General features: G+C 40.3%; 1 protein-coding gene across 1 annotated transcript in view; it reads right to left on the reverse strand.

Annotated features, from left to right (window-relative positions):
• Positions 1-8,907: 8,907 nt before the first annotated feature.
• Positions 8,908-21,094, reverse strand: part of ABRAXAS2 (abraxas 2, BRISC complex subunit) — a 28,606-nt gene continuing 16,419 nt past the window's right edge. The window contains exons 6-9 of the mRNA XM_074960018.1: positions 20,159-20,278; positions 19,353-19,437; positions 16,824-16,938; positions 8,908-11,228 (exon numbers count right to left, since the gene is read on the reverse strand). Of these exons, the coding sequence (XP_074816119.1) occupies positions 10,762-11,228; positions 16,824-16,938; positions 19,353-19,437; positions 20,159-20,278 (787 nt within the window). The 3' untranslated portion in view covers positions 8,908-10,761. The remainder of the gene's footprint in view (positions 11,229-16,823; positions 16,939-19,352; positions 19,438-20,158; positions 20,279-21,094) is intronic.

Raw genomic sequence — 21,094 nt, forward strand, 5'->3', positions numbered from 1 at the left:
AGCTCAGGGAACTCATAGTATTTTGTAAATCATTGGTTCAAAGAGGGCAATTGCTGCAAGATACATAGAATCATAGGACTGGAAGGGACCTTAAGAGGTCATCTAGTCCAGGCCCCGGCAATCATGGCAGGACTAAGTATTATCTAGACCATCCCTGACAGGTGTTTGTCTAACCTGCTCTTAAAAATCTCCAATTATGGAGATTCCATAACCTCCCTAGGTAATTTATTTCAGTGCTTAACCACCCTCACAGTTAGGAAGTTTTTCCTAAACCACCCCATTGCTTCTTGTCCTAGCCTCAGAGGTTACAGAGAACAATTTTTCTCCCTCCTCCTTGTAACAACCTTTTATGTACTTGAAAACAGTTATGTCCCCTCTCAGTCTTCTCTTCTCCAGACTAAATAAACCCAATTTTTTCAATCTTCCTTCATAGGTCATGTTTTCTAGACCTTTAATCATTTTTGTTGCTCTTCTCTGAACTTTCTCCAGTTTGTCCACAGCTTTCCTGAAACGTGGCACCCAGAACTAGACACACTACTCCAGTTGAGGCCTAATCAGTACAGAGTAGAGTGGAAGAATTACTTCTTGTGTCTTGCTTACAACACTCCTGCTAATACATCCCAGAATGCATGCACCAGGTTTGAAGTGGGGGACAAGTTTGATGCCTTGTTTACATAAAATAACCCTTTTAACACTGGACTAAGCCATACCATTTCTTACATGTTCCCAGGATGATTGCCACTCTTGGGCCTACCAATGCAAAAGTATCAACTCAAGTAAGTCCTGTCCCTGACTATAGTCTTTGTATCTAAGTTACCTAACACTCAGAGTACAAATGTTCTTTCTTTGTTCATTATTGTTTAGTGCCCATCTGTCTTGAATTGGGAATTGCAAGCACTTTGATAAATAAACTGAGACATGGCATAGCTTTTCTATAGCTTGGATAAGTAACTCAGTATCTACTGCTGAAATGAGAGAGATTTCTCACAGTACTGTTCACTCCATCACATCTGAAATTGTTAAGTCTTCCACTGCATCACTGCACTAGGAGAAGCGTCCCACCCTCTCTCCCATCACTGGAAAGGGCACACTCGTTCCAGAGATCTGCTAGATCAGGGCACCAATGCTAATTAGAGATGGGCCCAAATGACAACGTCTGAATTTGGGTACAAACTACCCCAAAAACATGGATCAGGGATTTTAGTTCAAGACGATCGCTCATCCAACAAGATGTAGGCTAGAACCCTTCATTGCTTACAGCCACATTGGTGGGAGGTATTTGGAAGAAGTAATATTAGTTTTGTCTATGAATTGTCAGTCTCAGTGCACTTTAATTGTTATTTCTTATTGAAAAGGGAGTTTGGCTTTTGGTCTTGAAAGGCTGAAGGAATTTCCCAGCTATACTAAAACTGTCGGATTATTTGGCAAGAGGAAGCACTTGATTTTGTGTGGAGAGGAGGGAATTCCAACTCCAACCCCCCAGAAAACATACAATTGCGTATCCCAGCTAGACCCACTAAAAACCCTGCCTGTAGTCACCAGGCAAGCATGATGCTGTCTTGACCAGCCTTCCTGGAGGAGTTAGTTCTTCCACAGGCTAGTTTATTATGTTACAATATGTTGAACACAGCTGTGGAGTAGGGTAGCAAATGCTAAAAGCCATCAATGTCAGTCTTTGTGAAATGCTTAAGCTAACAGCTTTTGGGCCTTGGTCTTTGCTACCCAGATGTATAAACCAGTGCCCTCTCTCTTCGTCTGCTATTCCCCCCCCCCCCCCCGCCCATACACACCTCTCCCTGAATAAAGCAGCAGACTCGTACTCAATCCTCTAGCCACTAGAGGGCAAAACTGTTTAATGCTATTTAAGTTCTTCTCCAGTGAAACCCTCCACCTGACCTGTTAATGCAGAAACATTTATTAATATAGCACTATATAGTGGATCCTCTACATTGGCTCCGAAGAGGCTGGTGCAGAGAAAGCCATTGGGGACAACTGAAGAGGTGGGGCCACAGGATATGCCATTAGGTGGATCAGGTGGCCCAAGCTCTCCACATACAGTGGGTGCATAAGGGCAGCTGCCATTATTCTAGTCCTTTGGCTGGAATTGCCGCCTCAGAGGTGGTGTGGTGAAGCCCCAAGGCCCGCCCCACATATTGGTGGGATGCATGTGTTAATTCTGCTCCCCAGACTAGTACCCTACACAAAGCACCATTTCTCTGGCTTTCTGCAGGTGGGAAATTTTATCCAAGTACAAACACTGACCTCTCACAATTAAACACTAGGAATGGGGATGGTTCACAGGCTTTGGAATGGGATAAGAAGCCGGCCTTCCATGGCTTGGCACTGATTTGGAAATGATTGGGATGGGTAGTGACACACTATTCCCAACTGATGACAGGTTGAGAATTCTGGCACATCATAATAGCTACTACCATCCCTGCTGAGTGGTTAATAGATTAAATTGGGCTGGAAACAGGCCAAATTCACTGCTGGCATCTTGGGTGAAAGTCCACAGATTAAACACTTACAAGGATAATGAGAACATCCATATAATTACATTAAATAAAAAAAAAAAGTGTTAATGATATAAATTCTCATGCTTCAGTGCATAAAGCAATGGTGAACTGATGGGGGCAGGAAGAAATGGCCTCTATGGGCAGCTTATTCCACAATTGTCCATCGGAGATTCTTGTAACTTTCTCTGCAGCCCTTGGTAAACAGGCCCCTGCCTGAGACAGGATCTGGGACTAGATGAACAAGTGGTCTAATTCAGCAAGGCAAATTCCTATGAGTGGCAGCCATTTATATCAGGGCTGACGCTGGCTTTGTCTCTCTCCAAGTCTGGATTGAAGCACGGGGGGGAAACGTGCAAGAGCCTCTGCTGCTGCTGCGTCTCCTGCTCTGATGAAGGACATAGAGCAGTGGAAAGCTATATACCCTCTCACCTGCACTATGCCCACTTGAAAGGAATTATTATTAAAAGGACAGGAAATCATTCTTCTCTTGTCTAGGCCTTCTGCATATTGCTCCTTTCCTTCTGACCCCACATCTAATAGACTATCCTCTGTCCAGGAGGCAATTTCCATTTTAGAGCTGAGAGTATAAATGAATGCCAGAGTGTTCTACCTGTGCAGGGTTTTTTGTACTGTGCTCAGTCCTAAAAAAAAACCCAAAAACCTTCACAGCACTTCCCTGGGTGCTTTGTAAGCCTCTCCCTGCTATTACAGTACTCTAACAGGAACACTGCTTTTTTCATTCGATTTCTAGTGCTCTCTGACTTTGAGGTTGATCACAGAAGGAGTACATAAACTCCCCGAACAGCTGTTCAAAGAATAAGCTTGTTTAAGAATTACTTACTTACACTAAACTATTATCGAGACAGAAACACAGGGGAGATTTCTTAAATTAATATGCAGCAAAGAAATAAAGCTATAGTCTGAGGGAGTAACATAGTTAGTGCCTAGATATGATGGCTGAGTTAGGAAAGCTAGGTTCTAATCCTGATTTCACACCAGCTTGCTGTGTAGCCTTGTGCAAGTCATGTGACTTTCTTGTGCCTCCATTTCCCCACTGGTGAGGTAATACTATGCCCCTGCTTCACAGAGGTGCTGCAAAACTTAATCCCAGGATTTGTAGATTGCTTTGAGATCCTCGGGTAGAAGGCACTATTGTAACCACTAAGTATTGTTAAACAAAACCTCCAGTGCAACAAGAAAGTATCTAACAAAAGAGGAGATTTGGAGTTCTGTTCTACTTGTTAAATTAGGAGCTTGGGACTCCTGGGTTCTGTTTTCACCTCTACAACAAATGCATGTGAGCTTGTGCAAGCCAAAACTTCGGTGCCTCAGTAAAATGGGCATACTGTAATCAAACTGGACACCACTATATTAAGAGGCATACTTAATTACTGAAAACTGATTCAGGAGCCTCGGAAGACAGACAGTACAAGTACAAAATATTAATAATCTCTTTTCTGTGTACAATGGAATTATAGCATTTCACAGAACAGAGAGAAACCTTTCAAATGAATGACTCAAAAGTGTGACAGTAACTTTCCAGATAGGTACACATGACCTGCGCTAAATGTCAACTTTGACTTGAAGAACTTACTAGGGTGAGATCTAGCTTGTAAAAGTCTCCTCATCCAGTCCTTCAAATCTCCCAAAATAAAGAGGTGGCCATGTTGCTGCGGTGCTACATCTCACCACGGCTGAGGAAGCTAAAGTGTAAAGCAAGCTCTTACAAAACCACAGGAGCGGTCGCTAAGCATAGGTGCAGTTTGACTTCCATATATCGGGGACAGCTCCAGTGAGGCCAATGGGGAGGCATATTCTGTGCCTGCCTGACGCTTACATTTCGAGGGGACAATGCTCCCCCTATTCCCCCCATGCTTGTAAACCTCCCAAATGGAGGATTTTATCTATTTTGCCAAAATAATTTGAGAAGCAGGTTTACCACGCTCATGCTTGCCGAACAGCACAAATTGTTACTCTCATTGTTGAATGTCCTTCCTTCTCTGAAGGGACTTCTTTAAAGTGCCACAGCCATTCAGGATTTATCATCTGTCATCAGAAGGATTCTGAGGCTTTGGAGACAATTAAGGTAGAATTATCTCCAAATTTATGGGGATATTAAGAATTTTAGAGCAAAAAGACCCAACAACAACAAAACCCCCTCGGTTATTTCATCTGGAACCAACTGTTCAAAAATGAGAGCAATAAAAGGCAAAAAAGCGCACAAACTTAGCAAGGAAACTATATATCCACCACCAAAGGCATGCTGATAAGTCAATTCACTGGAGGGAAAACATCTGCCTTATGCATCACAGTATGTCTGTTCCAGAACATCCAGGATCAAATACAGAGAAGTCATCTTTAAAAAACATTATGATGCCAGGATGAAAAACCAATTGCTTCCTTAATATTCTTTACCAAATATATACCAAAGAATATACCAAATCCTTTACCAAAGAATATACCAAATCCTAGCTCCCAAAGCAGATGTTTTATTCCTGAGTTGGCAGACAGCCTGAAACACTAACTCAGAGAGGTGAGAACTGCCCCTTTCATTTCAAAGGGATATCAATTTTGAAACAAATATAATGTAAGCATCGACATTATTTTGCTACTGATCATTTTGGCAGAAAAAAGACAAACGTGCTCACCCCACAGACCCAAACTGCTTCCCATGCCACCTCAGTTGAAAAAGCCCCAGTTGTCCCGAACTGCCAAAGCCTCCAACTTTCCCCATCTCTCCCAAGAATTTGTATGATGCCAGAGTCAATGTGGACCCAGCCACATAGTTTAGGTCCAGCTTCCTGCACAGTACCTGGAGCTTTGGCTCTCAGATCCAAGGAACCCGGAATCAAGGAAGGCCTATCTTTGGCAGCCCACAGTTCCAATGACCCAACAATAACCGGACTGTTAGCTGCCAGACACCAGTTCTATCTGCTGGTCTGCTGCACTCATACACATCTGACCTGTTCTGCCACCATGGAAGACAATGGAACAGAGAAGTCCCGCCTGTGGATCTATGTCCCTCAGTTTTTCAGCAGATCATAGATTGACAGACTTTGAGATCCAAGTACTGGCTCGCAGGTTATTTTGGAGTGTTTTGCCTACAAAGTAGTTTCAAATTATGAGTGGGTTGATTCTCTCACAACACTGAGCAGATGAGATAAATCTGCCCTCGAGGGCTGTCATCTCTACCCAGAGCAGTTTTAGCTGTTGTTCTTGCCCAAGGCAGGCCCCAGAAGTGAAGCCAACACAGAGTGAACACCCCTATTATGCAGTACTTATTCCCTAGTCTCTTAAAACATGAAGGCTTAGAGCCTCGTCCCTGTTTGGGCATCAGTGGGTTGTGAGGTTATAACATGGGTGGCGGGGGTCATGAGCTGTCAGCCTCCACCCCAAACCCCGCTTTGCCTCCAGCATTTATAATAGTGTTAAATATATAAAAAGTGTCTTTAATTTATAAGGGGAGAGGGCTCACTCAGCAGCTTGCTGTGTGAAAGGGGTCACCAATACAAAAGTTTGAGAACCACTGAGCTAGGGAATATTCCCACAGTGCAAGCACTGCAGAAGTCAGCCATAAGGCTTCAAAGACCCCCTAGCAAGCTCTGGTGTTGGGGGCATACCAAGGCAGGGCTGGAGATTTCAGGCAGTGCTACAGCCCATCCAACAGCCTTAGGGTGCTGTAACTTAGACAGCCCTAGAGTCTGTCTAAATTATCCGGTGAGCATCTCCAGCTCCCAGAGCAGCCCAAGATCAGGAAGATGAATAGGTGGCTTACAGTCACCTTACCCTTCCTCCCCATGGGATGCAAATTCTGTGCTGTCTTCCTTATCGACACCGTACAGAATCTTGCCCAAGTATGTTGGTCAGTCATGGACATTATTGCCACATACCAATACCAACCGAGTACCAGGTTTTCTGTCCACCTACCTGACAGCAAAACTTGATGCAACTGTTCTTCTGCTTACAAACAGTCAGTGGTAGACATGAACGCCACTTAAAAATACTTTTAGCTTTACCAGAACTAAAAAATAAAATGAACAGGATTGTAACAGTTGAGAGAAATGATTCAGAGACTTGCAGTCTTCAGTGACAAGATAGGATTTGAAGGAGTACGAAATCATGGTCTCTTTCATAGTTATCCCTTCACCCTGAACCTCTGGATCTGTGACAGGAGCATGGGCCTAACAGTCACTATATATCTAGATAGTTCTGGAAAGTGTAGCATCCAGGCACTGGCTGCCATGAGTAGGAATCAGCATATACCAATCATAATAGAGAACTGACAGGCGTTTTGTTCAATCTCTGCAGGAATTATTCCTGTTTTCTCCTACTCTTGCAATGTAACATCAGATACCATTATGCAATAGAGTCATTTACAGAATAAATCATGAAACTAAACAGTAAGACGACAACACAGAGAGACAATCTACAGCATATTTTCAATCTGCAGAAGTATTCTCCCAAGTAAATACCCAGGCTATGAAATATTAACTGGAGCATTTCATCTGATGGGGGTAAAGAGGATAGGCAGGGCGCGGGTGAGGAATGCAAATAAGATGCAAATTATTTGAGTACTATGTAACCAAGGTTAGAATTTATGCCTGAGATTGCTGTTACAATGCACATCTAAGTATCTAACAGCTTACTAATGACACTGTGTGAGCTGATTTCTTTTTTTAAAGTCTACATTGTATTGTAGGTTGATTATTACACACATTTTGAAATGTAACCCTCATTGCACTAGGCAAGAGAAAATAAGGGCAAGATTCTGCTAAGGGTCACACAATAATTCTCAAAGCTCACAAATTACCTTTTAAAATAAAAACATCTGGGCAAATGGTAGTATAAAAGCTAAATATTAGTTCAGTCAGCTCCACGTACACGCATAACCTTTTCATTGATGTTTCCTCAAACATTTTACACTGAAGTTAGAAACAGGTGTTTGTTTTGGACAGTCATCATAGTCAGGTTTTGCCAGAAATGCAGCAAAAGAGCGGATGGAAGGAATCTTGTTTGAAAAAAAGAAAAGTAAAAAATATCTGCAGAGATCTCTTTTCTGAAGAAAAACAGATGCCAGAACTTTGCATCGAAGCTCATCTGTACATAATTAAAACAAAACAAAAAAATGGTGATTCAGTACTCGGTACTAGCTCAAAAATATCCAGGTAATCTGCTTCTGAAACCAGTGATGTAAGAAAAAAAAATTAAATTTAAGTATGCTGATCCGATGCTGGTTGTCGTGAGTGCATGCTTTTAGCATAGACTGAGTAAAAAAAATAAAAATAAAATAAAATAATCAGCAGATCCCTTCCCCCCTACCTTCCACCCCCCCCCCCCCTTCAGATTGACACATACAGCAGCAAAAGCAGATAAAGTAACAATATCCTGTTAAACTGTTTTTCAAAAAGTGTCAGGACAAGCAACATAGAGACATTCATATGGAGCAAGTGCATCTGAGAACTAAGTGGTTGGAGGTGTTGACAAAAAAATTAAGAACTGAATAATTAAGCTTGAGAATTAACACTCCAGGAAGCTAGATGAGGATGCTCGTATTGTGGCTGCCAATGAGGTATTGTTCTGTGGGCAAACATAGGACTTCCTATTCCCATGTCATCAATCAAGTCTTTTCAGAAGCACTATATTCCCTTAATGGTTTCTTTTTTCTGTCCAGGGGGAAGTCATAATTACCACCATTTCCAATAGTCATAGATTTCTATTGTCTTTCGTGATGAACATTTAGAAAAAGCTGTATTCAAGCCAGAATTTGAAAAATACAATAACTACCCTATATTTTGTGAATACAGCTTTGTTACTATGCCGCAAATACTAGTTGATTTTTTTTTTGCCCACTAGCAAATCACAATTCCTGCAGATAGTTGGGTTTTTTAATGCTCAGAAAGAAAGTCTGCACGGTTGAGGCTTGGAAACCTTATGCTTAAACCCCATACATGAACCACTGACCTCCTTTGTGTATTACTATCTCTTCTGACTACTGCATTATGGTCATCATCCAATCGTATTGTCAAAAGGAGCATGACAAACCTGCAAAGACAACACTTCCTTGTGTCTTTCTGTAGCAAAATATTTACTCTATTTTACAAATATTGATCCTTTATGCTTGTTTATGAGTGATTACGTTAGCTGAAAATATCCACATCAAAGTGCTAAGAGTTGGAGGGCTTTCATTATGCACTCTCCCCTTCCACAATCATTCTGATGTGCAATAGGGTGAAATGAAAATTATTCCCTCACAGTTGTATTTCTGTTGTAGGAAAAGATTACAAAATTTTGTTATGCCTGGGTGGGCATGAACAATGAACAAGAATGGCATACAAACCATAATCTCGTTGTTACAGCCTCTTCCTCTAGCGAATTCCACCTTTTACCTCCACAATAGGAAAAGTTGATGATCTTTTTAAATAAACAAGTCTCTCAACTCTAAACTGCATTTTCACATGTAGATGCATGGAATCTAGCTGACAGATATTAAAAATATATTTACAGGATTAAATAAGAGTTTATTGTCACATTTAACTGCTTTCTCTGATGTACATTGCAGGTTCTGTGCAGCATAAAAAAAACAAAAAACCCTTTCTTTTATGTGAAAACCAGAACTGATGAGATGGCAACAGCACTTGTTTATCACACCAGCACTACAACTGCTTGAAGATAACCAACATTAATAAAACTGGAACAAATCTGTTGTTAAAATGGACTGCAACACTTGAAAACAAAATGCATCAAGTTAAGGCTAATGAGAATAATGTAAAACAGTTAAAACAGATAGACCACTAGATGTTTAAAGGTTGAAACACCCAATAGAAGAGTGCCAATTTTAACATTTCATTTTTCCAAACCCATTTGGTTTAATTTAATACAGGTAAAGAGAGGTTAATGAACAGGTTTTTGCCCAACATATATATTATATAATGAGATTTTAGCCTTTTGTAAATCTGAAATATTTAAACATTTAAGCAACTGTTTTGTTCTTTGGGATATTAACCAATCAAAAGGAGGGTTATTCATATTTTAAAGCATTAAATGCATATGTTAACACCATAAACTGCAGGTTTTGTCATTTACAAGTAAGGAAAAGCCCAACAGTACACAGACTTTTTAATGCCACAATTTCACATCTTTTGGGCAAAATCAGAATACAAGCAGTAATTAAATAAAAATATAAGTGCATCCAAACATAGGTTCTCTACATATACCACATTTTATGTTTCCAAAATGTGGAATTTCTGACAAGAGCTGCAATTCAAATTAAAATAAACGTTTGTGTATTTCACCCGGAGGTGAAAGAGGTAATAAACCCAGGGGAATCTCTAAACAACCTTCCCCAATGCAATCCCCTATTCCTTACATGAAATAAATTGTACGGAAGTATAAATTCAATGCACAGATTGCAAAGAAATGGCATATAGTTTATAATTTCTGGAATTTGTAGATTCTAAAGCCCAATTGTGAATTAACTACTGTTTGTAATTTACTATGTGCACTTCATATTTTTAGTACAAAAATGAGACCGTAAATGAGGCTAGAGTAGCATAGAGCCATTGTAAACCCACCAAAACCAAAGTATGCTTATGACATTCATTTGGATGATTTACCAATAAGTTTTTCCTACAGAAAAAAGGCAGTCATTTTAAATGATATACATTAGGCTAGTACAAAAAATTGAAACAAATCCCTTCTCTATTAAAAGAGCATGCACACAGAAGAAGGTAGACCACATTTGTTCCAATCAGGCTTCTTGGAATTATCAAAATTTCATTTCTGGTAAAGATCAATTTGGCTCACCATAGAAAGTTGCTTTGAAGGCTATTGATAAATTGTTTCCCTTTCAAAAACTAAAATTCAAGGCATGATAGTGCAAGAGGTAAGTTTTGATTTTAGAGAACATTGTTATTTGTAGACTAACTGTGCTTAGTCACTAAATCCCAATTTATTGTCCTAAAGAAAATACGGCAACAAAAGCTACAAGGTTTCTAGAAATTTCATTTTGCCTAAATTTACCAGTACATCCATGAACCTCATCAACATTAACACAACTTGATTATCCTAATGATTCCATTATAAACTTGCAAAATGTATCACAAGGTGAATAAGCCATCTAGTGCAAGTCTTCTACATTTTCTGTGCACAGTAATCCTCTTTGTAGTTTATTTCCTCCAGGTTAAATCCCCAAAATTTTTCTGTAACAATTATGAAAAAAAGAGTGCCATGCTGAGTTTTTGTTCTATTATATCTGGGACGTTTGTGTGTTCCTGGAATCCCCATCAGGATGCGTCAGGGATCGTGAATCCCTTGTCTGTGAGTATTCACTGTCAGATGACTCTGTAGGTTCAAGCAAGTTCTCATAATCACTGTCTTCTGATTCATCAACAATGTCATTAACTGCTCTTTGGGAGGAAGGCATGGATGCTCCATTACCAGAATACTTCAATCCTACATTTGTGGAAACATAATTGGAAGAGCCCACTGCTTGAGGTCGAGGCATGAAAACATTGCTTTCTGGGAGACCATGACCCAAAGTACTTTCTTGATTGCTCACACTGAAATCAGAATAAGGAGGAGGGGGATCAGAGGCATCTGAGTCTTCAAGTGTGCAACCTTCCACAGCAAATCCAGGGTACGACATTCGTGGAGGAAACATAGATTCCAAATTATCAGTTGACATTTGCCTGGTTAAGATGGCTTGCTGCAGTCCTATGAAAGACAAAAGGAAAATAAACATATCCTAATTACACTGAAAAGCATGAAAAGTGATTTAGTTTTATGTTTATGTTGGTCAGTGCTTATGGAAAATTCAGGTACAGTGAACACATTAGAAAGCATCTGTCTTGTTTCTTGTGGAAAACTGCATAAAACTGGCAAAAAAAGTGTTCTGTTCTCAGTGACTTTATTTAAACAAACCATTTTATGGATAGAAAAGTTGCTATACTGGACTTAAGTGTAAACTTAACTCTCAGGCCTCTGGGAATTATATTTCTACTACTACTTATGTTTCATACAGCCTGCCTTTTTTCAGATTAAAGTGGTGTTTTATGAACAGTTGAGGTGAAGCCAAAAGCACCAAAGTTGATGTATATGGAATCATTTAAATAGACAAGATGTTACTCACATAGGAAAAACAACAAGTTCAAACACATGGGTCTGGTAAATTAAGACACAATAGGGTTCCATCTTTGACACACAGTACAGGGAGTGGCAAGATAGAAAAGTAAAAGGTTTTTCAGCAGCTGAGAAGTGCATGCAGCATAAAATAGTAATCACTCCCTTGAACATCTTATTGCACTTATAAAAATGATAGATTTTAATGTTTTAGAAGGTACAGTCTCAACTGACTTCTCTGCAGTAGAAACAGAATTCATACCTACCTAACAATAATTGCTGAGTACGACAAGCTTTCCAACAAACAGCACTACTATGGGGATCTGAATAGCAGAAAAGTACATAGCAATAGCTCCCTTTTTTCCCCTACACAGGGAGCATGACTGATACATGATCAACTCTCCAATGCCAAAGACGAAGTTTCCCAATATTGAGAAAGTGAGAAGGTAGAAAACCAGCTACAACATCTAATCTAATAATTTCATGTATGCAGAAACTGTGTATATACCTTCCTGTCTCACCCTCTCTCAAGCAATTCTTGTCTGCTCAGACACAGGCTCCCAGGAACTGATGCCTGCAGCCCACTGGCAGTCCACGACTAATGCTGTTCTGTTCTTAGTGCCCAGAATCCGTTGCCACACAGACTGGGTTCAGCTCTGGCCACTCTTCCTATCCACCTTCACCTTCTTGTTGATTTATGCAGCAGTGGTTACCTGAACTGCATTATCCCTGGTCAAGCAGGAAACAGTAATGATTCACACTGGTTGTGTATTACAGGTGGTCAGTGAATAGGTAAGAGCTAGCATCAATCCTCCAGGTTGAAGGAAGGAAGAAGGAATCCTTCAGGAAGTGGGTTGGGAGATCAAACTGTTGCTGCCAAAATGCCCAAGCAGTAGTGGGTACCATGTGCATTGCCGTGCTGATTGGAGGAAAGGTCTCTCAATCCTAGTAGCAGAGAGGCCCATTACAAAGCTTGGAATATTCACTAAACAAAACAATCCCTTAATCCCAACCACACATCAAACAACTGAATATAAAGTTGATAAAGGATACTCTTGCTGCCAGTAATGGCAGGGTTATTTTTGTAAACTGGTCCATTAAATGGATGGAAAGAGGCAGTGGCCCCTTTGCAGGAATGCTTGAGAACAATTAAAGGCAATTATATAACCATGTGTTCCAGAGTGAAACCTCTCTCCAGAGCACCTTTCTGGAACACTGGTGAAAAGTACAACGGTGAGTTCAAATGCTTTGTTATATATTACTCCGAATACACAATTGCCCCATATTCCACTTTGCACTCAAATTTTCTCCTTAACACCATGTTTATACTTCCTCCCTTCATTTTATGCGTCTTTCTCCACCCTCCAGCTATACCTCTCTCCCACATCTGCACTGCCTTATGTCTGCCGAAGTGAGTTAGATCAGCACTGTTTCCTCAAATGATGGAGCACTTTATCATACCCTCCTCCTGCTAAGCAAAAGTTTCCTGAAGCCCTATTCAGCTTTTAGGGAAGAGGAACAGTTTAGCACCAGCCCAAATATGTTCAAACAATGGATCTGAGCCAGAAAATTGTGGAGCAGCAGAAAATAATTGCAAATTAAGCAGTTTTGTTGCTCTTGGGTTTTTTTTCTGGTAGCCCTTAACACATGCCATGAAAATTATTCCGTCAAAATGGCATAGAACTCTAATGAAAAACATGGATATTTGATGTGGAGGACATATTTCTATCATAGTAAGTTAAACCCCAGCAAATCAATACAAAGAATGGTATATTTTGACACCCAGCATAAACAAAAAGTACGTTTTGATACATCAGATCTTAAATCACAAACCAAAAGAGAGTCAAGATTGTCCTGTTCTACTTATGCCTCGCACTGTCTGAAATAGATCAAAGGATGAATGAGTCCAGCTCCAACGTAATACCAGATGGCAGTATTTCAATACTCAAACTAACATTTCAATTACAGAATTAACACTGACAAGTAGGAAACTTCAGTGATATTTGAGAAAGGCACTATGCATCTGCCTATATTTACCAGTGATTACTCCTTAATGTAGGACTGGGTTTGTTGGATTCTAGTTTAACATGCAAAAAAATGATATTGTAATTAGGGTTGTTGATTAATTGCAGTTTTAATCGCACTGTCAAACAACAGAATACCAACTGAAATTTATTAAATATTTTGGATGTTTTTCTACATTTTCAAATACATTGATTTCAATTACAACAAAATACGAAGTGTATAGTACTCACTTTATATTATTTTTATTACAAATATTTGCACAGTAAAAAATGATAAACAAAAGAAATAGTATTTTTCAATTCACCTCATAAAAGTGAAGTCTCTATCGTGAAAATGCAAGAGACCATAGTGAAATCTCTTTATCGTGAAAATGCAACTTACAAATGTAGATTTTGTTGTTACATAACTGCACACAAAACAAAACAATGTAAAACTTTAGAGCCTACAAGTCGACTCAGTCTTACTTCTTGTTCAGCCAATCGTAAAGAGAAACAAGTTTGTTTACATTTACAGGAGATAATGCTGCCTGCTTCTTATTTACAATGTCACCTGAAAGTGAGAACAGGCGTTTGCATGGGACTTTTGTAGCTGGCATTGCAAGGTATTTACATGCCAGATTGCTAAACATTCACATGCACCTTCATGCTTTGGCCACCATTCCAGAGGAGATGTTTCCATGCTGATAACGCTTGTTAAAAAAATAATGCATTAATTAAATTTCTGACTGAAGTCCTTGGGGGAGAATTGTATGTCTCCTGCTCTGTGTTTTACCTGCATCCAAAAATATTTATATAAATAGTATTCTACTATTGTTTCACAATGTGATTAATCATGATTTTTTTTAATCATACGATTAATTTTTTAATCACAGTAATTATTCCACTTATTCATTCAGATCCACAGTTCAGTCAAACAGCAAACAGACAACTCATGTGGATTCATAAATAAAATTTAGCCGATATGTGGTAGGCTGACATATTAAAAGATGAAATGAAGATGCCCCAATCTAACGGATTAAATGCTGAAAAAAACCTTGCAGTCTTACTGATGTATGGGCCAGAGCTCTACTAGACAATTATTACAGCAGCACTAGAGCTGTCCTGCTAATTATCCCATCAATTAGTTATTCTCTTCACCTCATGCAGTTCTTCCAGCGTGCCTCACTTAACTAATGTTGCTGTACCAGCTTCCGATCACAAAAATCAGGCCTTCAAATATGTACCGACATCTACTAGCCTGAGACTAAGCCTACTAGCCCAGGATGAAATTTCCCTTCAATTCCCATGCTATTACATCCCCTGCAGTTTGGAGTGATATGCAGTTGAGTACTGTAATGAAACGTAATAAATCATTCAACTTACTACTTACTACCTTTTAAAAAAGGTCTTTGTCAAATAGTGTGTGTTCTTTCCCTTTCTGGTTTCACTTCACTTCTCCTTTCCTAGAAGAAATCACTATCTATTTCTGTGTTATTTCCAGGGTTTGTTTCCTCATTTCTTTTTCTCTCTGTATCCCTTTGTATCCTCCCCCCTTATTTTCTGTTTCACTTCCAGCACTACCAAAAACAAAAAACCACGACACACACACACACAACTTTCCTGCCTTTTCAGTACTACAGATCTCTTTTCAAATGGCTACTATCATTCTTCCGACTCTCTCTACATACTCACTCAGACTTCAAAAAACAAAAACACCCCTCCCTCATACACAGGAAATTATTACATTTTTCAAGACCCTTGTAGTCAAACACCAAACTGAGATAAGATGTCCCACTGTGCATGGACAACACCCAGCTAGGGTTAAAAAAAAAATCTCTCCTCCAGTGGGTGTTTGGTTTCCTACTAGGTGCTTTTAATGAAAATTTGAATATAAGGATATTAAATATAGTACAGATCTCATCATCCACAAGAACATTAACCCTGGAGAATCAAAGGACATCTGGCTTTTCAGCTATCTTTTATTAATTGCCAGCTGCCACCACAAGTGATGCACTGTGTGTCCACTTGTATAAATTGTGGGCCAAGTACTGGCCTCCAGCTCTGCTCTCTCTGCTGTGGAATATGACCCTAAGAGGGAAGCTGTGGATATCCTTGGCCTAAGGGAAACCCAGAGATGATATACCTTTGGCATAGCCTGCTATATTAACCTGACCCCGAGGTGTAGGGGAGTATTCTTGGGCAGGCTGAAGGTTCGAGGGGTGTGCCTGGAGCATGCTGAACTCCAGAGAGCTCTGGCTGGTGACTCCATCCCCGTGTGACCATTAGCTGATCTAGCCAAGAGCACCCATCAGGCCACTCTATGTCAAATGCTGGTTCAGGCTCAATCCCAGCATCACAGAAGCTGAGAAGTGGCTGACAGCCATTTTCCTCCTCCCACATCTTGGAGTCCCACACTCAGCAGAGTTCAGCCAGATGTAGGCAGCTGGCCCTCCATGCTTCATCCCAGCAACAGTGATACTAGCATAGGTCATTCACCTGAAGGAAAAGCAATTCCCCACCAAATTTTTTATCACCAAAATCAGTATTTCTCTCAGAATGAGCTCTCTTTATAAACTTCCCAAAGAAAAAACACACAGGTTAGTTAATATGAAACACTGCATGTATTTTAATCCTTTGTTAAAATCATTGATGTATATGCTGCACTCTCCCATAGTCACCATGCTCTAGGTAAGATGATGCAAATGTTCTACAGTCCAAAGGCCTGATAGCCTGTATTAACCTATCCCACACACCACACATTTTTTAGGCTAAGATCACCTAAATAATGGAACCTGAGCAAGAATTGAGCCAGGTATCCACAGGAGAAAAATATTAACACGGGTCACTTAGCCCTCTCCACAATTCAGTTTCAAATTTTAAATTTTGTTAGTTCACATGCACAACTTTCTAAGATTTTGCTAATTATATTTTTCTTCTGGCGTAGAGAACATTGAAATGTGTGTTGCAAGTATCTTCACAAACTAAGAATTATTTCAATATACATTTATCACAGGCAACGTAAACATGAGTGCAAGAATAGCTATTAGGTTGACAATAACTGTGCCCCATATCTTTGTTGCAATAAGAGAAACAGGCAGATCATTCCAATGAGTCTTAAGTCCATGTTTCTACTAAATATTTTGTCCTCACAGATCCTGTTTATGAACATAAGTGTAAGGGAACTTACTTATTTTTTGCTCCTTTTCGTTTTTTCTTTGTGTGATTTGCCCTTTTAGTTTGTTTACATCAGCTTGGAAAGATTCAACAACTCGTTCACTCTTTTCTACATCTATACATACTGCCTGGGAGAAAAACCACAATAAGATAAGTCATACTCAGATTCTCCAAAAATCCATTAAAGAGTTACACAACTAGGCCAGATAATATTGCCAGACTAGAAACAACATGAAACCAAGACAATGAACTTATACTGTACCAGACCATGAAATGAAATGTTGAAAACTGATTTTCACCTACTGATCATGGCCTATGCTCAGCTGTTGCAAGATGGAAAGAACTTCTAAACAGTTTACCACTACTTCCTGCGTGACCCTGGGCAATTCACATAGCCTCTCTGCGCCTCTGTTCCGCATCTGTAAAATGGGAATTATAGTACTTCCCTACCTCACAGAGATGTGGTGAAGATACACTAAAGATTGGGAAGCTCTTTGAGATCTACTGATGAATAGTGTTATACAAGAGCTAGGCATTATTATTATTATAGGAGGAGGCTCCTAACAGAAAGAAGTTACCTCTATTTTCTATTATCTGTTACAAGTGATTCAGATACTCTGCTAACCTTTTCTGCACTCAGTATCAAAAAATAAGGGCTCACCCACACTCACTGAAACTGTGCTAGCAACAGCCACATGAGATTACTATGAGCGTTAAATATAATAAAGATCCTTAAACTGTTCAGACTTTAAGATCCTGATAGTGATGTGCTAATATAACATCAATGCTACACTTTCAACCGTGTTGTAGCTGGGCGACTAGGAGTGAGGAGATAAATGTGTCATGACCTGATCTCCTGGCTGTTATACCTGTTGCGCAGACAGATTCTACATTCTTCCTCTATCTCAAGTTTTTGATAGTGAAAATTAAAAAGTGTAGTGAATAAATGAACAGATTTCACAGATCTGTTCTTGCTCTAACACACATTTTTGGTGTTTCTAGTTTGCAACATTCTTTGTGAAATGTGTTTCAAAGTTAACCAACAAAAAGAACTTTTAACACTTGACATAGGATAAAAGAACAAGCAGGTATGTGTGCAAAAGCAGACTTAGTGCCATTTAGACACCAAAAGACAGCAGGGTCACAATTCTAGGAGCAATAAAGCAGTTCCCCAGGAAAGTCAGTATTTTTCCATATTTCTCCCGAACACCTTGTTAGCTAAACTCACCAGTGATTAGTGCAGAAGCATACATCTAACTCTACTTAATGCTGGAAAGCAGGAGGTACTACACAAGGCTATCCCATCAACCCATTTAACAACACACTTGTGAATAACTGTTCATCTATTTCAAATATGGAGCTTGGAGGCAGCACTGAAACTCCTGGGAAAGAGACTCTTTCTTTATTCTGAGTGCCATGCTCTGGGCAGCGCTGAGAGCACAGCTGATGAGGCCCAGAGAGAACAGCATTTGTCCACAGGTTAGCTCAGAGGGAAGATTGCTCTGATGTTGGTGCGCGCACATGTATGAAAAATAATAGTACATCCAGCCACCCTCCAAACACGCATGGCCAAATTGTGGCTTGCCCACTGTAGGCTACTTACATCACAGATCACAGTGGGGGCACTAAAGGAAAGCAGCTTCCACAGGGCAGGGTCAGAGATGGCTAAAGCCTTGACTCTGCCTCACTCCCCATTTTGCGTGACAGCCAGCAAAGCTGAGCTGGTAGAGAGGGGGATATGATCTGCTCCCGGTCCATACGAGTAGCACATTACTCCAGGGTGTATGTAAAGGGGGAGCCTCAGTCACAATTCCCAAATGGGTCTGATCCTGAGGCAGCACAGCTATATGCCATCATCTACTTGGGACAAGTTGTAAACTGACAATCTAGTCCTTAGATTTCTGAAGCCCAGCAGTGAGCCATTTTCAGATGTCACAGCTACAATTACAGCAAGAGTCTTTTTTTTATTTTAAACTGACCCAAACATTGTATTCAAAGCACGTTCCCTGCAAAATATTTGTCAGTTTTAATAAATGCAGAGTTCCCTATAGTATTTAGTACAGAGTGAAACCCCAATGTTGCAATCAGATCCACGTGGGCAGGCCCTTGTACTGCTGTGGTGCTCTACTGACTTCAATGGGGCTCTACTTTACGGGGGGATGGGGAAGAATTCACCCACACAGATCCATTTGCAAGACCTGGGCACTTAAACAAAATAGAAGTTTCTCTCAGATGTCACTTAACATTATAATTATTCTCACATTAAAAAAAAAAGCAACAAAAAGCCAGGATCAATAATGCTTATACCGACTACTTTTACAATATACTTTGTAGAAGTATCTGTTAAACACAGGTCATGTGGGAAAAGGTATAAAAACAGCATGAATGTTTAACTAGTAAAGAAATACAAGTCATTTCTCATATCTCCTTAAACCATTTTAAATTCAAAATAAAGCTGGGTTTCCTTACAACTCTGGGCTACCAGAGCTCAGAAACAGAGGCGCCACATGAATGTTGACCAATATTAAATAAAACTAGTTACCTGTACTTTTTCCTGAAGTGCATTATAAACCTGATATATAGCCCTGATGTCCTTCATCACTCCATCTTTATCAAAAAAATCAGTACTAAAAAAAAATATGCAGAAATAATTAGAAAAGATATCACAACTTTCTCTGTCTCTTTGAGTTGCTTTTCTCCAAATCACTTTAAGATTTGATTTTTATATTTACACAATGAATTAAACTTCATATATTGCTAAATTGCTTTTATCCCAAGGAACCGGTATCCAGGCAACAACGTATAAGCTGCAGAGGCTCTTTCTGGAACAAAAGGCAAAACTTGTCGAATCTGATCCTAACAAGATTAGACTCTTAAACAAAACAAAACAAAAAAACCCCTTTCTCCAAGCTTCCATGCAGTAACTAGAAAAATGTCTTTGTTAGATACCCAAAACATTTTTAAACGTTATTTTGCAGTGTCTGTGCATTTTAGTAAAATGACTAAGAAAATAAACATTCCCAAACCGTGAGTCAAAGCCTGTAAATCCACCCTACATAAAGCACATCCACTGAAATCAGTGGGAATTCTGCATAGGGAGGGCTTGCAGGATTAGGCTACAATTAGTCTAACTTTGATGTTGTTGTAATCCTATAGAATTCAGATCAGTTCATTTAAAAAATATGTTTTGCTGTTTAGAAAATGGTAATGCATAAAATGGAAGCAGATTATTAAACAGCTTCAATACTTGGTTCTATTTCTTGCTGAAATCCATATTCATATTACTATTTAGGAGGCAAAAATTGTAGAGCTTCTGGATTATACTTAATTTAAAAAAACTCCACTTACCCATGTTCCTTAATAACTTTGGCATAATTCTGAGAAGTATTTGGCACTGAAGAAACTTTGTACTCCTGCTGACTAGTATTGCCGAGATTGGGAATTGTAAGTGACACTCTTTGATTATACCTGTAGAGAAAGTTTAGAAAGAGACTGCTATTATTCTTCCAAAGATTTTTTGCAAGTCTTGATATGCCCCCACCTCCCTACCCAAAGTGGACAGGTCTGTCTCCAAGCAAGGCGAGTACGTGAGGATCTCAACTCCTTTAAAGTTTAAGCTAATATAAATTTCTAGGTCAGCTGTATTTTGAATAAACAGTTTGTCATATTCAAAGATGGCTGTCTTTTATTTTTAACACATTCATGCAAAACCAAAATTGACCAGTAGGTGGATCTTTCATACCCCCTAAATCAGGGGTGGGCAAACTTTTTGGCCCGAGGGCTACATCGGTGTTGAGAAACCGTATGGAGGGCCGGGTATGGAAGGCTGTGCCTCCCCAAACAGCCTGTCCCCTATCTGCCCCCTCCCACTTCTCACCCCCTGACTGCCCCCCTCAGAATCCCCAACCCACCCAACCCTCCTGCTCCTTCTCCCCTGACCACCTCCTGCTGGGACCCCTGCCCCTAACCGCCCCCCCCGGGAGCCCACCCCTATCCAACCCCCCCGCTCCCTGACTGCCCCGACCCCTATCCACATCCCCGCCCCCTGACAGGCTGCTGATCCAACACCCCCTGTTCCCCATCCCCTGACTGCCCTACCCCCCGAACCTCCACCCCATCCAACCGCCCCCTGCCCCCCGGAACCCCCTGCGCCTTATCCAACCCCACCCTCTTACCATGCTGCTCAGAGCAGCAGGAGCTCGCAGCCTGGCTGGAGCCAGCCAAGCCACCTGCGCTGCCGAGCAGGAGTTGTGGGCCAGAGCGCTGGTGGCGCGGTGAGGCTGC

Source organism: Natator depressus, chromosome 7, assembly GCF_965152275.1.
Source record: "Natator depressus isolate rNatDep1 chromosome 7, rNatDep2.hap1, whole genome shotgun sequence".
NCBI classification, from domain to species: Eukaryota; Metazoa; Chordata; order Testudines; family Cheloniidae; genus Natator; species Natator depressus.